The sequence below is a fragment of the Physeter macrocephalus genome, chromosome 8 (assembly GCF_002837175.3).
Source record: "Physeter macrocephalus isolate SW-GA chromosome 8, ASM283717v5, whole genome shotgun sequence".
Taxonomy (NCBI): domain Eukaryota; kingdom Metazoa; phylum Chordata; class Mammalia; order Artiodactyla; family Physeteridae; genus Physeter; species Physeter macrocephalus.
Window position 1 is genome coordinate 81,260,132 of NC_041221.1, and position 17,266 is coordinate 81,277,397.

The window sequence follows — 17,266 nt, forward strand, 5'->3', positions numbered from 1 at the left end:
CACCGCTCCTCGGCCCCTTCCGCCTCCGCCTCGGAAGCTCCTCCTAGGCGGCCGTCGGAGGCTACGGCAAGGTCTCTTCTCTGTAGAGTCGGGTTTTCTCGCCATCTGTCACGCGTCTTCGGCGGCACCCACAGCTCAGCGCCTGCACAGACTGAGGACCACGGTCACCATGACAGCGACCGCCGGGGCCCCTGGTAAGCGGGGCTCCCCAGGCTCCGGGTCTGGGACGGTGCTCCACACAGTGGGCTAGCAGTGGACGTTTTCTCCAGCCCGCTGCCGATAGGTGGGGGCCTTTTGAGAGACTCCTCTGGCGGCACTCCTTCCTTTTCTGGATCTCGTGGTCCGCGTTCTCTACGTTCTCCCAGAATCAAGCGGCCTAGAGCCTTGGTTCCCGGCGTGGGCGGTACAGAAAAGCTTTTGGGGTGGCAAAGAATGGCAAGAATATTCTGACATTTTGTAAAGGAGTTTTTTTGTTTGTTTGTTTGTTTTAAGAGCAGTTTTAGGCTCCTGGGAATATTGAGCGGAAGACACGGTGATTCTCCATATACCCCTACCTGACATACGCATAATTTCCGCATATCAGCCTCCCCCACCAGAGTGGTACTTTTGTTACTATTGTGAGCCTACACTGATGCATCGTAATTACCCAAAGTCCATACTTTACATTAGGGTTCACTCTTGGTGGTATACGGTCTGTGGGTTTAGACAAATGTATAACGAAAGACACGTTCCATGGTAGGATATCATACAAAATAGTTTCACCATCCTAAAAATCCTTTGTGCTCCACCGACTTATCCTCCTCCCCCCAACCCCTGACAACCACTGATCTTTTTACTGTCTCCATAGTTTTGTCTTTTCCAGAATGTCATGTAGTTGGAATTATACAGTATGCAGCCTTTTCACATTGGCTTTTTTTCACTTAGTAATATGCGTTTAAGCTTTCCCCGTGTCTTCTCATGGCTTGAGAGCTCATTCCTTTTTAGAGAGCAATAATATTCTGTTGTCTTGGTGTACCACGGTTTATCCATTCACCTACTGAAGGATATCTTGGTTGCTTACAAGTTTCAACAATTATAAATAAAGCTGCTATAAACATAAGTGTGCAGGTTTTTGTATGGACATAAGTTTTCACCTCCTTTGAGTAAATATCAAGGTGTATGATTGCCGGATTTTATGGTAGGAGTATGTTTAATTTTGTAAGGAACTGCCAAGCTCTCTTTTAAAGTGGCTGTACCATTTTGCATTCTCACCCACAATGAATGAGAATTCCTGTTACTCCACATCCTCACCAGCATTTGATATATCAGTGTTCCGGATTTTGGCCATTTTAATAGGTGTGTAGTTACACCCTGTTGTTTTAATGTGTGTTTCTCTGATGACATGGATGTGGAGCACCTTTTCATATACTTGCCATCCGTCTATCTTCTTTGGTAAGGTGTCTGTTAAGGTCTTTGGTCCATTTTTTAATGGGGTTGTTTTCTTATTGTTGAGTTTTAAGAGTTCTTTATATATTTAGGATAATAGTCCTTTATCTTATGTGTCTTTTGCAAATATTTTCTCCCAGTCTGTGGCTTGTCTTTTCATTCTCTTGATGTTACCTTTTGCAGAGCAGAAGTTTTTCATTTTAATGAAGTCCAGCTTATCCATTATTTCTTACATGGATGGTGCCTTTGGTGTTGTATCTAAAAGGTCATTGCTGTGACGTGACCGTAGATACAAAAATCTACAAAGGTCATGTAGATTTTCTCCTATATTATCTTCTAGGAGTTTTATTGTTTTGTATTTTACACTTAGGTTTATGATCCAAATTGAGTTAATTTTTGTGAAGGTATGACGTCTGTGTCTAGATTCCTTTTCTGCATGTGAACGTCCAGTTGTTCCAGCACCATTTGTTGAAAAAGCTGTCTTTGTTCCATTGTATTGCCTTCGTTCCTTCATCAAAGATCAGTTAACTCTATTTATGTGGGTCTGTTTTGGGACTCTCTATTCTGTTCCATTGATCTATTTGTCTATTCTTTCATCAAAACCACACTATCTTAATTACTGTAGCTTTATAGTAAGTTTTGATGTTAGATAGAGTCATCGCTTCATTCTTCTCCTTCAATATTATGTTGACTATTCTGGGTTTTTTGCCCTCCACATACACTTTAGAATCAGTTAGTCGATATCCACAAAGTAACTTTGTGGGATTTTGATTGGGATTGCTTGAATCTATAGATCAAGTTGGGAAGAACTAACATCTTGACAATATTGAGTCTTCCTATCCATGCACATGGACTATCTCTCCATTTATTTAGTTCTTCTTTGATTTCATTCGTCAGAGTAGTTGTCCTCATGTTGATCTTGTACATATTTTGTTAGGTTTATACCTAAGTATTTTGGTTTTGTGGGTTTAATGTAAATGGTATTGTGTTTTCATTTCACATTCCACACTCATTGCTGGTAAATAGGAAGGCAATTGACTCTTGTGTATTAAACTTGAATCCTTCAACCTTGCTATAATCACTTGTTAATTCCAGGAGTTTTTGTGTTGATTCTTTTGGATTCTCTGCATAGACAACCATATCTTTGTGAACAAAGCAGTTTCATTTCTTCTTCCCAGTATGTACACCTTTTATTTCTTTTTGTTGTCTTAGTGCATTAGCTGGTACTTCGAGTATAATGTTGAAAAGGAGTGGCAAGGAGGGAGGAGTATTACTTTTTGAGATCTTGGTTGAAATGAAAGGAATGTGACATTTACCTGACCCATAATTTCAGCAAATGAAATGAGGAATAGTTTGAGCAGTCCTATTCCTCTTTGGCAATTGGGTGAGGATAGGCAATGTAGACAAAGTGATGTGGCCAAGCATTATTCCAGCTTTTTTTTATGCAGCCTTTAGAAGCTGGTAATTAGTGTGTCTCTGTTGTTTGACCCCAGAGTTAGAGGTGTGTTTTTTTTTTTCACATTTTAAAAATTGAAGTATAGTTGATTACAGTGTTGTGCCAATCTTTGCTGCACAGCAAAGTGACTCATTTATACACATATATACATTCTTTTTTTATATTCTTTTCCATTATGGTTTATCCCAGGAGATTGCATATAGTTCCCTGTGCTATACAGTAGGACCTTGTTGTTTATCCATTCTAAATGTAATAGTTTGCATCTACCAACCCCAAACTCCCAGTCCATCCCTCTCCCTCCCCCCCTCCCCCTTGGCAACCACAAGTCAGATCTCTATGTCTGAGTCTGTTTCTGTTTTGTAGATAGGTTCATTTGTGCCATATTTTAGATTCCATGTATAAGTGATGTCATATGGTATTTGTCTTTCTCTTTCTGACTTACTTCATTTAGTGTGATAATCTCTAGTTGTATCCATGTTGCTGCAAATGGCATTATTTCATTCTTTTTAAAAAAATAAATTTATTTATTTTTAATTTTATTTTATTTTTGGCTGTGTTGGTCTTTGCTGCTGCACACAGGCTTTCTCTAGTTGCGGCCAGCAGGGGCCACTCTTTGTTGCAGTGCACGGGCTTCTCAGTGCAGTGGGTTCTCCTGCTGCGGAGCACAGGCTCCAGTAGTTGTGGTACAAGGGCTCAGTAGTTGTGGCTCACAGGCTTTAGAGCACAGGCTCAGTAGTTGTGGCACATGGGCTTAGTTGCTCCACGGCATGTGGGATCTTCCCGGACCAGGGCTCGAACCCATGTCCTGTGCATTGGCAGGCAGATTCTTAACCACTGTGCCACCAGGGAAGCCCTATTTCATTCTTTTTTTATGGCTGAGTAGTATTCCATTGGATACATGTACCACATCTTCTTTATCCATTCATCTGTCAATGGACATTTAGGTTGTTTCCATGTCTTGGCTATTGTAAATAGTGCTGCTATGAACATAGGGGTGCATGTATCTTTTTGAGTTATAGTTTTGTCTGGGTATATGCCCAGGAGTGGGATTGCTGGATTATGTAGTAATTCTGTTCTTAGTTTTCTGAGGAACCTCCATACTGCTGTACCAACTTATATTCCCACCAACAGTGTAAGAGGGTTCCCTTTTCTCTGTACCCTCTCCAGCACTTGTTATTTGTAGACTTTTTGGGTGTCTTTTTTTTTTTTTTTTTTTTTTTTTTTTGCGGTACACGGGCCTCTCACTGTTGTGGCTTCTCCCGTTGCGGAGCACAGGCTCCGGACGCGCAGGCTCAGCGGCCATGGCTCACGGGCCCAGCCGCTCCACGGCATGTGGGATCCTCCTGGACCAGGGCACAAACCCGTGTCCCCTGCATCAGCAGGCGGACTCCCAACCACTGCGCCACCAGGGAAGCCCTGTAGACTTTTAATGATGGCCTTTCTGACTGGTGTGAGGTGGTACCTCATTGTAGTTTTGATTTGCATTTCTCTAATAATTGGTAACGTTGAGCATCTTTTCATGTGAGTACTGGCAATCTGTATGTCTTCTTTGGAGAAATGTCTGTTAAGGTCTTCTGCCCATTTTTTGGTTGGTTTGTTCATTTTTTTGTTGAGTTGTATGAGCTTTTTGTATATTTTGGATATTAAGCCCTTGTCAGTCGCATCATTTGCAAATATTTTCTCCCATTCCGTGGGTTATCTTTTCACTTTATTTTTATGGTTTTCTTTGCTGTGCAAAACAGTTAGAGGTGTTTTAAGCCAGGCAGTTCTACTCCAGAAGGTTACAATATCTTTTACATAAACGTAAGTAGTCACATCAGACAGTTTTGGTAATACATTCTTTTTTCAGTTTAAATTTTTTCCTGATTGTAAACATAATACATGCTCATTATAGAACATTTATACAGTAAAGTATATTGAAATAGGAAAACAATTTACATAGTGCCCATATTCAGAGGTACCATTAATTAACTTTTTGGTATATTTTCTGACAATCCTGACTTTAAAGAAAATATAGGGAATTCCCTGGTGGTCCAGTGATTAGGACTCTGCACTTCCCCTGCAGGAAGCCTGGGTTTGATCCCTGGTGGGGGAACTAAGATCCCATAAGCCGTGTGACATGGCCAAAAAGAAAATACATATGGTTAAGATTGTAGTATACATGCTAACATATACTGTGTTCTCGTTTTTGTTCTTCTCCCACTTTTTTTTTTAAACATACAAACTAGTTTTTTAGAGCATTCGTTTTTAGTGGCTTCGAACAACACATTTATTATAATTCAGGTGGCCAGAAGTCTGAAATGGGTCTCAGCTAAAAATCAGTGTCAGCATGGCTGCATTCCTTCTAGAGGCTCTAGGAGAGAATCAGTGTCCTTGCCTTTTACTGTCCTCTAGAGACTGCTTGAATTCCTTGGCTCATGGTCTCATCCTCCATTTTCAAAGCCAGCAGTTGCTGGTCAAGTCTTTCTCACATTGCATCACACCTATCCTGCCTTCCCTTTCACTTACGAGGATCTTATAAGATGCTTAATGTGATTAGATTAGGCTCACCTGGATAATCCAAGCTCAGAGTCAACTGATTAACAACTTTAATTGCACGTGTGACTTTAATTCACCCTTGCTGTGTAACAACATATTCACAGTTTCCACAGATTAGAATATAGACATCGTGGGGGGGGATCATTATTTTTCCTACTGCAGTACCTATACATATTGTTCTCCACCTTGCTTTTTTCTTGCATAACATATCTTTGAGATTATTCTTTATTACACATATGGATCTGCCTCATTCTTACTAATGGCTGCATTGTGTTCCATTGCATGAATATACCATAATTTATTTAGTGAATTCACTGTTGCTGAATATTTAGGTTATTTTCACTCTTTTGCTGTTACAAACAATGCTGTAATAAATATCCTTATATCAAATGTGTCATTTCCTACATATTACAAGCATATCTGTCAATGGGATAAGTTTATGAAAGTGGAATTTCTGGGTCAAAGGGTAGATGTATTTTTCTTTGTTTTTCTTTTTTTTTTCCTTTTTCTTTTTTATTAACTTAAAAAAAATCTTTATCAAGATATAATTTGTAGGGGCTTCCCTGGTGGCGCAGTGGTTGAGAATCTGCCTGCTAATGCAGGGGACATGGGTTCGAGCCCTGGTCTGGGAGGATACCACATGCCGCGGAGCAACTAGGCCCGTGAGCCACAACTACTGACCCTGCGCATCTGGAGCCTGTGCTCCGCAACAAGAGAGGCTGCGATAGTGAGAGGCCCGCGCACCGCGATGAAGAGTGGCCCCCACTTGCCACAACTAGAGAAAGCCCTCGCACAGAAACGAAGACCCAACACAGCAAAAATAAATTAATAAACTCCTACCCCCAACATAAAAAAAAAAGATATAATTTGTATACCATACAATTCACTCATTTAAAGCATAGAATTCATTGGTTTTTAGTATATTCAGAGTTGTGTAACCATCACCACAGTCAATTTCAGAGCAATTCCATCACCACAGAAAGATGTAAAAATTAAGGGAGGTCACATATAGAAACTCTCTACTTTTTGCTCAGTTTTTTCTATAAACCTGAAACTGCTCCCACTAAAAGTCTTAATTTTTAAACATTACAAGTAATTTTCCCTTGCTCCTGGCCCTATTTTCAGAGTAACAGTTTACTTAAAATAGTGATAATACCCTAGATTATAGGTAGAGTCTGAAATTCTGTGTATATGAAAAGATATATACAGTTGTGGCTAAGTGTAAGGTACAGTTTCACCCATTAACTGGGCAAGGAGAACTTTTTGCTTCAAATGTTTTTTAATTTCTGGAATCATGGTATTTTATTATTAATCTGCAAGTTACCCTTATAAAAATTTTGAATCCAGTGTGTTTAGTTGGAAGGTGTCAAGGATACATCTAGCATGCACTATTAACTAACATTTAGTTTTTTTGTGGTAACATGCATGATTACCATTTCTGTGAGATTTTTGGCATATCTCAAAAACTTCATTTTTAACAGCCACATCAATTACATATTTTATCATGAGGATATACTGTGATTTAATTTTTCCCATTGTTGGACATTTCTATTTTAGCCAGTAGTTACTGTACCTTTTTAAGATGCCTAAGTTAAACATTTAAAAAATGATGGCCATGTGTTTTCATCTGAGTCTGAAAGGTCTGTGACTTTCTTGCCTATGCTAAAAAGGGGCATGTGTTTTGTACAGGAGACTGCTTGGATAGTGGATGCTACAGCTGTTTAGTTTCTTTATTCTGTAGCCCAATATGCAGAGTGGTTACTGAGTTCCATGCATGTTACTTAGAAGTTATTTTTATATGCCCCTCCATTCTCTTATCAAATTTTACTTTCTCTCAATGTCTTATCATCAGTTTATGATGGCCATTTTTAGGTTTTTAACTGTTGTTAGGTGGAATTAATAAACAATTAAACAGAAGACATAATCTCATGCATAGGGAATTTGCGGCCATTTGGTAGCCACTTAAATGTTTAAACCAATGAACAAGAATTGGCGAGGTAAGATTATAGATACCTCTTTCACTGTTTTTCAGTCTTTTATCCTTCTTATATTGCGATATGGCATAATATGGAGTAGAACTGATTCAGGTATTTTAGTCTTGGTAACACACATTTTAATGCCTAATTAAGAAAAAAATCTGGTCTGCCAAAAACTAGTCGATAGTTATGGGAATTACGTATATTTGTACATGCTAGATAAATCTATAAATACTAACTCAGGATTTACTTAGTCACTCATGTAAGTGTTGTTGACATTTATAATTTGAAGGTGAATATGCTTAAATGTGTAATTTAAGATTCTAAATGGTTAATATAAATATAGAATGGAGCCTCAGGTGGAGAAGACAATTAAGTTCTACAAAATTTAGAAGTTTTTTTTTTTTTTTTTTTTTTTTTTTTGGCGGTACGCGGGCCTCTCACTGTTGTGGCCTCTCCCGTTGTGGAGCACAGGCTCCGGACGCGCAGGCTCAGCGGCCATGGCTCATGGGCCCAGCCGCTCTGCGGCATGTGGGATCTTCGCGGACCGGGGCACGAACCCGTGTACCCTGCATCGGCAGGCAGACTCTCAACCACTGCGCCACCAGGGAAGCCCTAGAAGTTTTTTAACATAGCATTGGCTTTATATACATTTTACTTATTTATGGGGCCAGGATTGGAGAAGATACCATGTGAAAATTCCTGCTTTAAAATATCTGCTTCTTACCAGTTTTTTTTTTCTTCCTACATATTTCCTCACAGTTTTGAGGTTCAGACTATCCTATATGTTTACTAATTATTACTTACATCATAAATGACATATTTATATATAAATATATATTTTTATACTTGCTACATCTTAATACTTGTTCTTAATTTTTAAAAATCTTATATTTTCCCAGTTTTATTACTTTATTTTTCTCTATCAATATATGTGTGCCCTTTTTTCATTAAAAAAATTTACCCTATAAAAACTTCTTTTTAATATAAATGCTGTTATTTTAGGATCTTGGAGTGAAAACATATTGGAATATTTTCTCAGAAATAACCAGATCACAACAGAAGATGGCGCCCAGATCATCTGGTATCATGCGGCTAACCACAAGGTACAAGTGAATGAGGCACTGAGAAGTAAGTCGTTAGTTAACTTGTATTTACATTAGATTATAGATGAAGTCAACTCTTTTTAAAAAAAATATCTGGTCATATTTGTAGGTCCCAGAGACTTAGATGATTCAAGTGTAAATTCTTGGCTAACATAAACATTTTTGTAAAAGATCTCATTTTATTTACAAAATGAACAAGTTTCCATAATGGAAGAATTTTCTCATTTTCCAGAAGTGATTTACCGTTTCTATGCCTTATTTAAAACTCTGATATGTTATTACATTTGCTTATATATTGTAGTGATTTAGGTAAAATTTTTAAGATCAGGTTGTATGTCATACATACATATTTTTGTGTCTTTCACAGTGTACTAAGGAGAAGCTCAATAAATAGTTGTTGAGTGGATGAATGAAGCCATTGAATACTAATTTATAATGCTTTGGGCAATATTTATGCCTAGGCTAGAAACCAAGCCTTTTGGTTTACTAACTCCATCTGTAATAAGATGATTACTATAGCAGTTTAGTTAGCCTTTTGCTATGAAGTACCCCTGTTGGCTGCAGCAGCTCAGGAGAATGAAAGCATATCACCAGAGGGGTAGGGCATAGCTTGAAGTGCCCTGTTCCAACAGGAAGAATTCCTTGTAACCTTGTGTTTTATTGTAAAAAGTTACACATTTTTTGCATCTTAGTTATGTATCTAAATATGTATTTCTTTTATTGTAAAGATACTCTTTTAAATTGCTTTTCTTTGTTCCTCAAAGGGAAGAATCTTGTCTTCTAATATCCCTAATACCTAAAACAGTGCCTAGCACATAGTAACCAAACAGTGATTATTTAATAAATAAATTTTAGCAAAAGCAGTGTTTCAGGAAGATGTTGATTAGTGGCTGCCTGGAGCTGATAGGAATAGGGACTAGAGAGTAAATGCTAATGGGTACAGCATTTCTTTCTGGAGTGACAAAATTTTTCTGGAATTAGGTGGTGGTGGTGATGGTTGTACAACTTTCTGAATATTCTGCACACCATTGAATGGTATACTTTGTTTATTTTATTTATTTATTTATTTGGTTGCCTTGGGTCTTCATTACTGCACATGAGCTTTCTCTAGTAGCAGACTTTCTCATTATGGTGGCTTCTCTTGTTGTGGATCACGGGCTCTAGGCACGTGGGCTTCAGTAGTTGTGGCTCGCGGGCTCTAGAGCGCAGGCTCAGTAGTTGTGGTGCACGGGCTTAGTTGCTTCGCGGCATGTGGGGTCTTCCCGGACCAGGGCTCAAACCCGTGTGCACTGCATTAGCAGGCAGATTCTTAACCACTGTGCCACCAGGGAAGCCCTGAATGGTACACTTTAAAAGGATGATGTTATAGTATGTGAATTATATATCAATTTTTTTTAATGGAAAAAAGATAGGAATAATACAACTGTTATGTACAGACAATACGGTTGCATATATAGTAAATCAAAAAGATTCTACAGATAAATGATTATAATTCATTGGTTAATTTAGACAATCTGTCTTTTTTGACAGTATAAAATCAAAACAGAAAATAAATTTTATTTCTATATAACAACTAAAAATTTGGAAAAAATCTTTAAAATTTACAATTTGTAATAGTAAATGCAGAAGCCTCATACCTAGAAATAATTTAATTAACTATGGATCATTTACTTTTAGCCAAGTTTTAAAAATGACTAATGGAAGTCATTTCCAGTTGCTGGAAGTCTGGTGTTGATCTGGGAATTTTTTATAGGTTACTTAGTTTTCAGATAATATCCTCTTTACCTTCTCTTAGGCAACAAGAGCCCCAAGTATTATAGTTGGGGATGTTTTTCATCCAGTCCCTTTTCTCAGCTCTGGCTAGTCTTACAATTTCTTTCTAGTCCGAAGGAAAGAAAACAGATTCCTGGAGACATGTATTTCATTGGTTTATCTTATTTCTCCCAGAATATTTAAATTTAGTGCAACTGTTATTAATGAAGCTGTTTCTATTTTGATTAACTTGTGATACTGGATTTTCAACAATGTCTATGTTTTAAAAAAACAAAGTACAGGAGGAACAGTGTAAGAATGCCATTTGGTGTTGCATTGTCAACACATCCGACCTCAGAATAGTCAAAATTGTTTTAAAAAGTTATTACATATAATGTAATTTTTTTGTTATAACATTTCTGCATATAGATTTTTAAAATATATATATTAAAGGAAATGCTGGTTAAAAAATTGAAATCATCAAGTCTTTTTGAGAATAAAAAATGTAGTTTTTTAAAGAAGGCTTTGTAACATATTTAGGAAAAGTGTGACTAGTCATCAACTAAATGTATTAAAACGTAATAAATTGCTGCATTAGAGCATGTAAACAGTATAGGCAAGATAGATAAGTTTAACTTAATTTCTATAAACATATTTCTTTGAGTTTTGTTTTGAGTGTGAGTAGCAACTATTTGGGATTTTGTTGTGCAGAAAATCAGAAAAAACAAAGCTGTTTTCTACTGTCTGGCTCTTGTCACAAGCTGGGGCTTGTGTGGTTGGAGTGATAATCTTGATGTGCAGACTTCCTCATCTGGCTCTCCCTGAGTTGGGAAATATGGTGACCAGGCAGTCTCCCAAAGCATAAGCATTCCCTGACCTTCAAAAGGCTTCTACCCAAGGACCAGGGGTGGGAGAATAGGGAGAGAGGCTGGACAGCTCATAAACATGTCTACAGGTCAGACCTCCCTCTCTTCTGTATTAGTCTATCCAACTGCTTATTTGGTGTTTTCACTTAGAGAGTTCTCATGCATCACAAATTTAAATTATTCAAAACGAAATTCTTAATTATGTCTACTAACCTGTACTTCCTATGATCTTTGCTATCTCAGTAAATGGCATCATAATCCACATAGATTCTTTTGTTTGTTTGTTTTTGGCCATGCCACGCATCTTGTGGATCTTAGTTCTTTGGCCAGGGCCCACGGCAGTGAAAGTGCCAAGTCCTAACCACTGGAATGCCAGGGAATTCCCCATTTATTCTTAAGCCAGAAATCTGGGAATCATCTGTTCTTTGTTTTCTTAATTTCTTGCATCTGCTCTATTATCCAGACATTATAATTCTATTCCAAAATATATTTTGAATTAGTCCACATCTCTCCATCTCTGTTGTCATCATCCTAGTTCAAGCCACCATGATCTCTTGCCCCTACTGCTTAGCTTACATTCTTATTCTTAAAAGAGACCTTCAGGAACATAATTTACATGGGACCTGAGACTCCTTGTCACTGCCATTTAGTGATTTTTTTTTTCTATTCATGGGAAATGAATGGAGTTAATAAATGGAGACACTGAGTGTTACTGTTAAGGAATTCCAAGGCCTATATGCTCCTTTACAACTGTGTTGATAGAGAAGATGGAATGCCTACATATATTGTGCTAAGTACCACTTTATTGAGAAGTCATGTTTGCTTAATTTTTATGAAATTAGACAGAAGCTTGACCTATTGCATCTCAAATATAACTCTGTTTAACTTTTTTTGAGAAACTGCAAGCTTTTCTGAAGCAGCTGCACCTTCTTACATTCCCACCAACAGTGGATGAGGTTTCTAATCTCCCCATGTCCTTGTCAACATTTGTTACTGTCTTTTTCATTATAGTCTTCCTAGTACTTGTGAATTGGTATCTCATTGTAGTTTAGATTTGCATTTCCCTGAAGGTTAATGATCTTGAGCATCTCTTCATACGCTTATTGGAAAATGGCTTATATATGCAACTGGGTAGCTTTTTCAGCCTATTTCCTGCCTATAGAAATTTGAGAGTTCATAGGCTTCCTTTCGTTTTGAACTGTCTCTCTTTTTTTTTTTCAGGTCCAAGTGGATACAGCTCTATTAAAAATGTACTAGTCTTTCTATATATCAAATTATAAACCATCCCTTTAATCAAAAACCTTATTGCCAATCTCTTTGGGGTAGGCCTCTCTCTACTGGGTCTGCTAGTTAGGGTGCTATGGGATAACACCCTTAAGATTCTATAATGTTCTTTTGTCTAGCTATGTGGGCACCCAAGGCATCATCTTTCTAGAGTCTTAATAAAGGGTCTTGTAGCTGTATCCTTGGTTTGGTCTTGATCCCGAGGCCATGGTTTACTAACAGCATCCTGGATTTGACTTTTGACCTGAGGCTTTCTCCTACTTTGAGGATCTTTTGCCAGCTGGAAAGAATGGTTTTATTTTCTAACTCAGCACAAGTCCTGAGTTGGAAATATTTCCTCTCTATGCTGCTTAAAATGTAAATAGTTAATTATTTAACTCAGCTCTTTCTTCCCATTCTTTATCATAGGAGCTAAAAGAAACCCCCTTGGCATTTTCAACATTCTGCCTGGAAACCTCCTTAGCCAAATCCACAAATTTACTAGGCACCCTCTCTATCTTCCACCAGTTGCTACAGGTGCCAACGTTATCAAAAGTTTCACCACTACGTGAAAAGAATTTCCTCACTGCTCTTCTAACTTGTTTTAACAGTGCCTTTCTAGAATCTGCTGGATCCCAAAACCAGTGTCACAGGTTTCAGGTTTTTGTTATGGCAGGGCCCCACTTCCAGGTAGCTATTTATGTTTGTTTTCTATTGCTGTGTAATAAACTACCCCCAAAACTTTGTGGCTTAAAATGACAATGATTTATCATTTTTCATGATTTTGTGGGTCAGCTAGTGGTTCTTCTGTTCCATGTGGTATAGATTGAGAGCACTCATGTTGCTACATTTGGCTGGGAGCTCAGCTGGGCCTAGAAATTCTAAAATGGCCTCACTGACGTGTCAGAGACCTTAATGCTGTCTGTCGGGCAGGAAGTCTTAGTTTTCTTCCATGAGGCTTCTCTCTCTCCATGTGGTTTCTGAGTCTTCATTAGTCTTACCTGAACTTCTTTCCATGGTAGCTGGCTTTCAAGAGGCTGAAAGCAGAAGCTGCCAGGCCTTTTAAGGGCTTGGCCTAGAACTGAGAGTTTTACTTCCACTACCTTCCACTTGTCAAAGCAAGTTACAAAACCAGCCCAGACTCAAGGGGAGGAGAAAGAGATGAGGAGAGAGGCACGTACATATGGGAGGAATTGTTGTCAGCCATCTTTGGAGTTAGTCTATCAGAGCCTGCTAAGCACACTCACACTAAGTGACTGGTGAAGCTCTTTACCTGTTCCAGGGATGTGTGCTTTTAAATAGTAGCCAAGCTTTAGGTCAAGGAACTGAATCTATAACATACAATTTCAAACATAAACAATAAACATCTGTAGTTTCTAATTTGAGGAGTGAGAAGATAAAAGTACTATTTTTGTTCTCAGAAGCGTCAACAAATACTTATTAAGCCTCCCTTTGTATTCTCACTTTGCCATATACTGGGAAGAAATTAAATATTAGAACAACAGCTTGAGTGTGACCTAGGCAAAGGTATTGAACTCCTCACTGCCTATTTGCTCACGTGTAACAAATAAGTACAACATGTAAGGCTTGACATAGTACCTGGCACTTAGTCTTTACTCAGTAAATTTTATTTTCTTTCCTTCCTTTTATCTTCCTCAAAAGGATACTGAATATGCCATCTCCTACAGTCTCTATTTTATTAGCATTAACGTAAGTTCTTTTATTTGGACAGGTACTGCTCATATGATAGAGGCTGATGTCATTTTTCCAAGCGATGGATCAGAACATGGCCAGCCAATCATGGCTCATCCTCCTGAAACAAACAGTGATAATACTTTACAGGAATGGCTGGCTGAAGTTATAAAAAGCAATAAAGGCATTAAACTGGATTTTAAGAGGTATTTGTACAAACATGTTCAGTCTCCTAGTTGTTATAGAATAACAACATGGAAAAAAATCAGTAACTTCATATATCTGTGCCTGACTAAATAACTTTATAATTTATCTAAACTGAAAATGGAATTGCGAACTAATAGGTTTCAGGAATGGACCAAAGACACATTGAGTTGTTTGCTAAAATTGTTTCTTGGGAACCCTTTAAGGCTAAAATTAAGTTAATTTTTTTTTTTTTTTTTTTTTTTTTTTTTTTTTTTGCTGTGCGCGGGCCTCTCACCGCTGTGGCCTTTCCCGCTGCGGGGCACAGGCTCCGGGCGATTTTTTTTTTTTTTTTTTTTTTTTTTTTTTTGCTGTGCGCGGGCCTCTCACCGCTGTGGCCTCTCCCGCTGCGGAGCACAGGCTCCGGACGCACAGGCTCAGCGGCCATGGCTCACGGGCCTAGACACTCCGCAGCATGTGGGATCTTCCCAGACCGGGGCACGAACCCACGTCCCCTGCATCGGCAGGCGGACTCCCAACCACTGCGCCACCAGGGAAGCCCTAAGTTAATTTTTAAAAAGGAAGTTATCATAAGTGACCACTGTAATAGTAGAACGGTAAATTTAAAACACCACTTTCATTAAAAAGTAGTTCGAGAGAGAGATTTGGCAGTAGTTGGGGTAGTTAATGCATTTCCTACTTGATTTGTGTTATTATATTTGTGAAAGGGGAATTATCTAGCATTCTTTAATAACTGAAGAGTTTCTTAAAAATAATATTTTGGAAACATTGATAATGAAGAGAGCAAGATTAAGTGTTTCCTTCCCTGTGGCTATCACAGAAAATTTTACTTCTGTGGTATTTTGGCAGTATAAAAATTAATAGGGAAAAGCCAGGAATTTATTGTGACACCATAAAAGCTCACCATAAGGCCCATGAAGGCAACTGCTATGAAAATCTAGGATGTGTGGTAATCCTGCCTTATCTTTGAACAATATTTTAAAATTGAATTATCTCAAGAAATTAATAAGGATTTGGAGCTCTTACTCACAGGGTTTTTAAGATTACTCTAATCAGTTGTTGTGGGCCTGGGTGTACCAGTCAACCTCTTTACACTGTTGGTGAATGAAAGCTGTTTCAAGATCTTAAAGCTTTTAGAGTGGTGAATGGTCCAACTCCATTATCTTGACAAAGAAACTTAGTCCTAGAGAGGTTAAGTGACAATAGCTAAGCTTGAGAGCTGAGCTAGTACCAGATCCCAGGTTTCCTGGAGCCAGTCCAGTGTTCTCTGTACCGTGAAATAAAGCATTTAATCATTAATGCTTGGTAAGCCGAATTTTAGAGCTCCTTGCCTTTTCATGTGCTCAGTTTTTTCTTGATGTTTACTATTGCCCGTAGACTTGCTCTCTGTAATATATTCTTTGGCTCCTCCGTCACCAGTCAGACCAGCTCCTTCATTCCTAAATGCTAGCAGCTACCACTGAAAGGCTGTGCCATTAAAAAGAGTTTTGGTCATAACATATTTGAAGGGGAATGAATTTAACTAACAATTATATAAGCACTTATTGTGTGTCAGACACTGTTCTAAGAGCATTAAGTGTGTAAATTCATTTAGTCTTCATAACAATCCTAAGAAGTAGGTTATTTCTATTCTCATTTTCCAGATGAGGGAACAGAGGCAGAGAGGGGTAAGTAGCCTGCTTGTGGTCACGTAATCGGTAGGAGAGCTGCCAGCCTGGCTGAAGAGTTCACACTCTGAACCGGAACTCTGCACTACGTCTGTAAGAGTAGCTGAATGACCTAATAGTCAAATTTTAATAGTTCTTGTTTTGTGCCTCTGAGTTATTTTGTTTGTATACACGTAATAAGTAATATATGATGATTTAAAATTTTTATCTGGAATTTTACCTTAGAATGTAATTTTAAATGGTTTATTATCATCTTAAGTATGATTTTTATTTTGTTAGCCCCGATTTCTAAACGAAGTTCGTAGGAAAATAGGTACTGAGAAGTTTGACTTACCAAGTAACTTTTTAGAAAAAAAATCTATTCTATAAGAGATAAGTTTATATTCTTCCCTGGAATTTCCTAAATAAGTACTACCAAAAAGAAATTTTAGGTAGTATACTGATCAGGACCCTCCTCTTCAAATGATCATTTTGGCAAACCTTTTGTCAGTTCTTTATGGAAAACTTAATACTAATACATGTAAGGACTGAGAATGTTATCCACTGATATTTTTAATTAGAATTACATGGAATTTATAGATTAGTTGGGAACGAAGTATAATTTTGCAGTATTTATAATATTGAGTCTTCCAAGCTAGGAACATAGTATGGTATTCTTTGTAGTAAACATTGTATCTTGCTCTTGGGCAAAGTTCATCCTCAGTCTTTTTTTTTTTTTTCCCAAAAATGTTATGGCTTTTCCTCCACATTTACTCTTCCAGAGGAATTTTATTAATTATTTTGTAAAGCTCCAGAAAATTAAAACTACAACAAAAAGTTGTTTTCTTCTTAGTAAAGTTTTGTGTTTTTCTTAATATAGGGTTTTTTTTCTTATTTAAGTTTCTGGTAAGGGAAAATGACATTACTTTAGTCTATATTAGTGATAATTAAAATATTTACATATAAAACAGAATATGTACATTAAATTCTTATTTCATTATGTTCTGTGTCTTAGCTTTGTATGTCTAACTGCAGTGTTTTGCATGTGGTAGACACTTAATATATGCTGGTGGAATTTCAGTTTGGGAGAGAATATGCTGAGACTAGATATGATCAGATGGCGAACCATTGTTAAACAGCCTGATGTCAGCTTACTAAATTGAGAAAGCATAAGAAGCTTCCTCGTAAATGTAAACTGGAAATTAGTGTTTAACCCAACCTCCACAGACACCAGATTTCTTAAGAAATAAGAATCCTTTCTGGAAAAGGAGAGGAGACATGCGTGGATTAGTTCAAGGTTACCTCCCACTCCACCCATGAAGAGCAGAGGCCCACGGGGACT

The 17,266-nt window shown here is 37.8% G+C and overlaps 1 protein-coding gene across 1 annotated transcript in view; it reads left to right on the top strand.

Moving 5' to 3' along the window:
- The window catches only part of FAM151B (family with sequence similarity 151 member B), a 34,833-nt gene continuing 17,567 nt past the window's right edge, over nucleotides 1-17,266 (top strand). Inside the window, exons 1-3 of the mRNA XM_007111455.3 lie at nucleotides 1-194; nucleotides 8,401-8,526; nucleotides 14,115-14,280. Coding sequence (XP_007111517.1) covers nucleotides 170-194; nucleotides 8,401-8,526; nucleotides 14,115-14,280 — 317 coding nt within the window. The 5' untranslated portion in view covers nucleotides 1-169. The remainder of the gene's footprint in view (nucleotides 195-8,400; nucleotides 8,527-14,114; nucleotides 14,281-17,266) is intronic.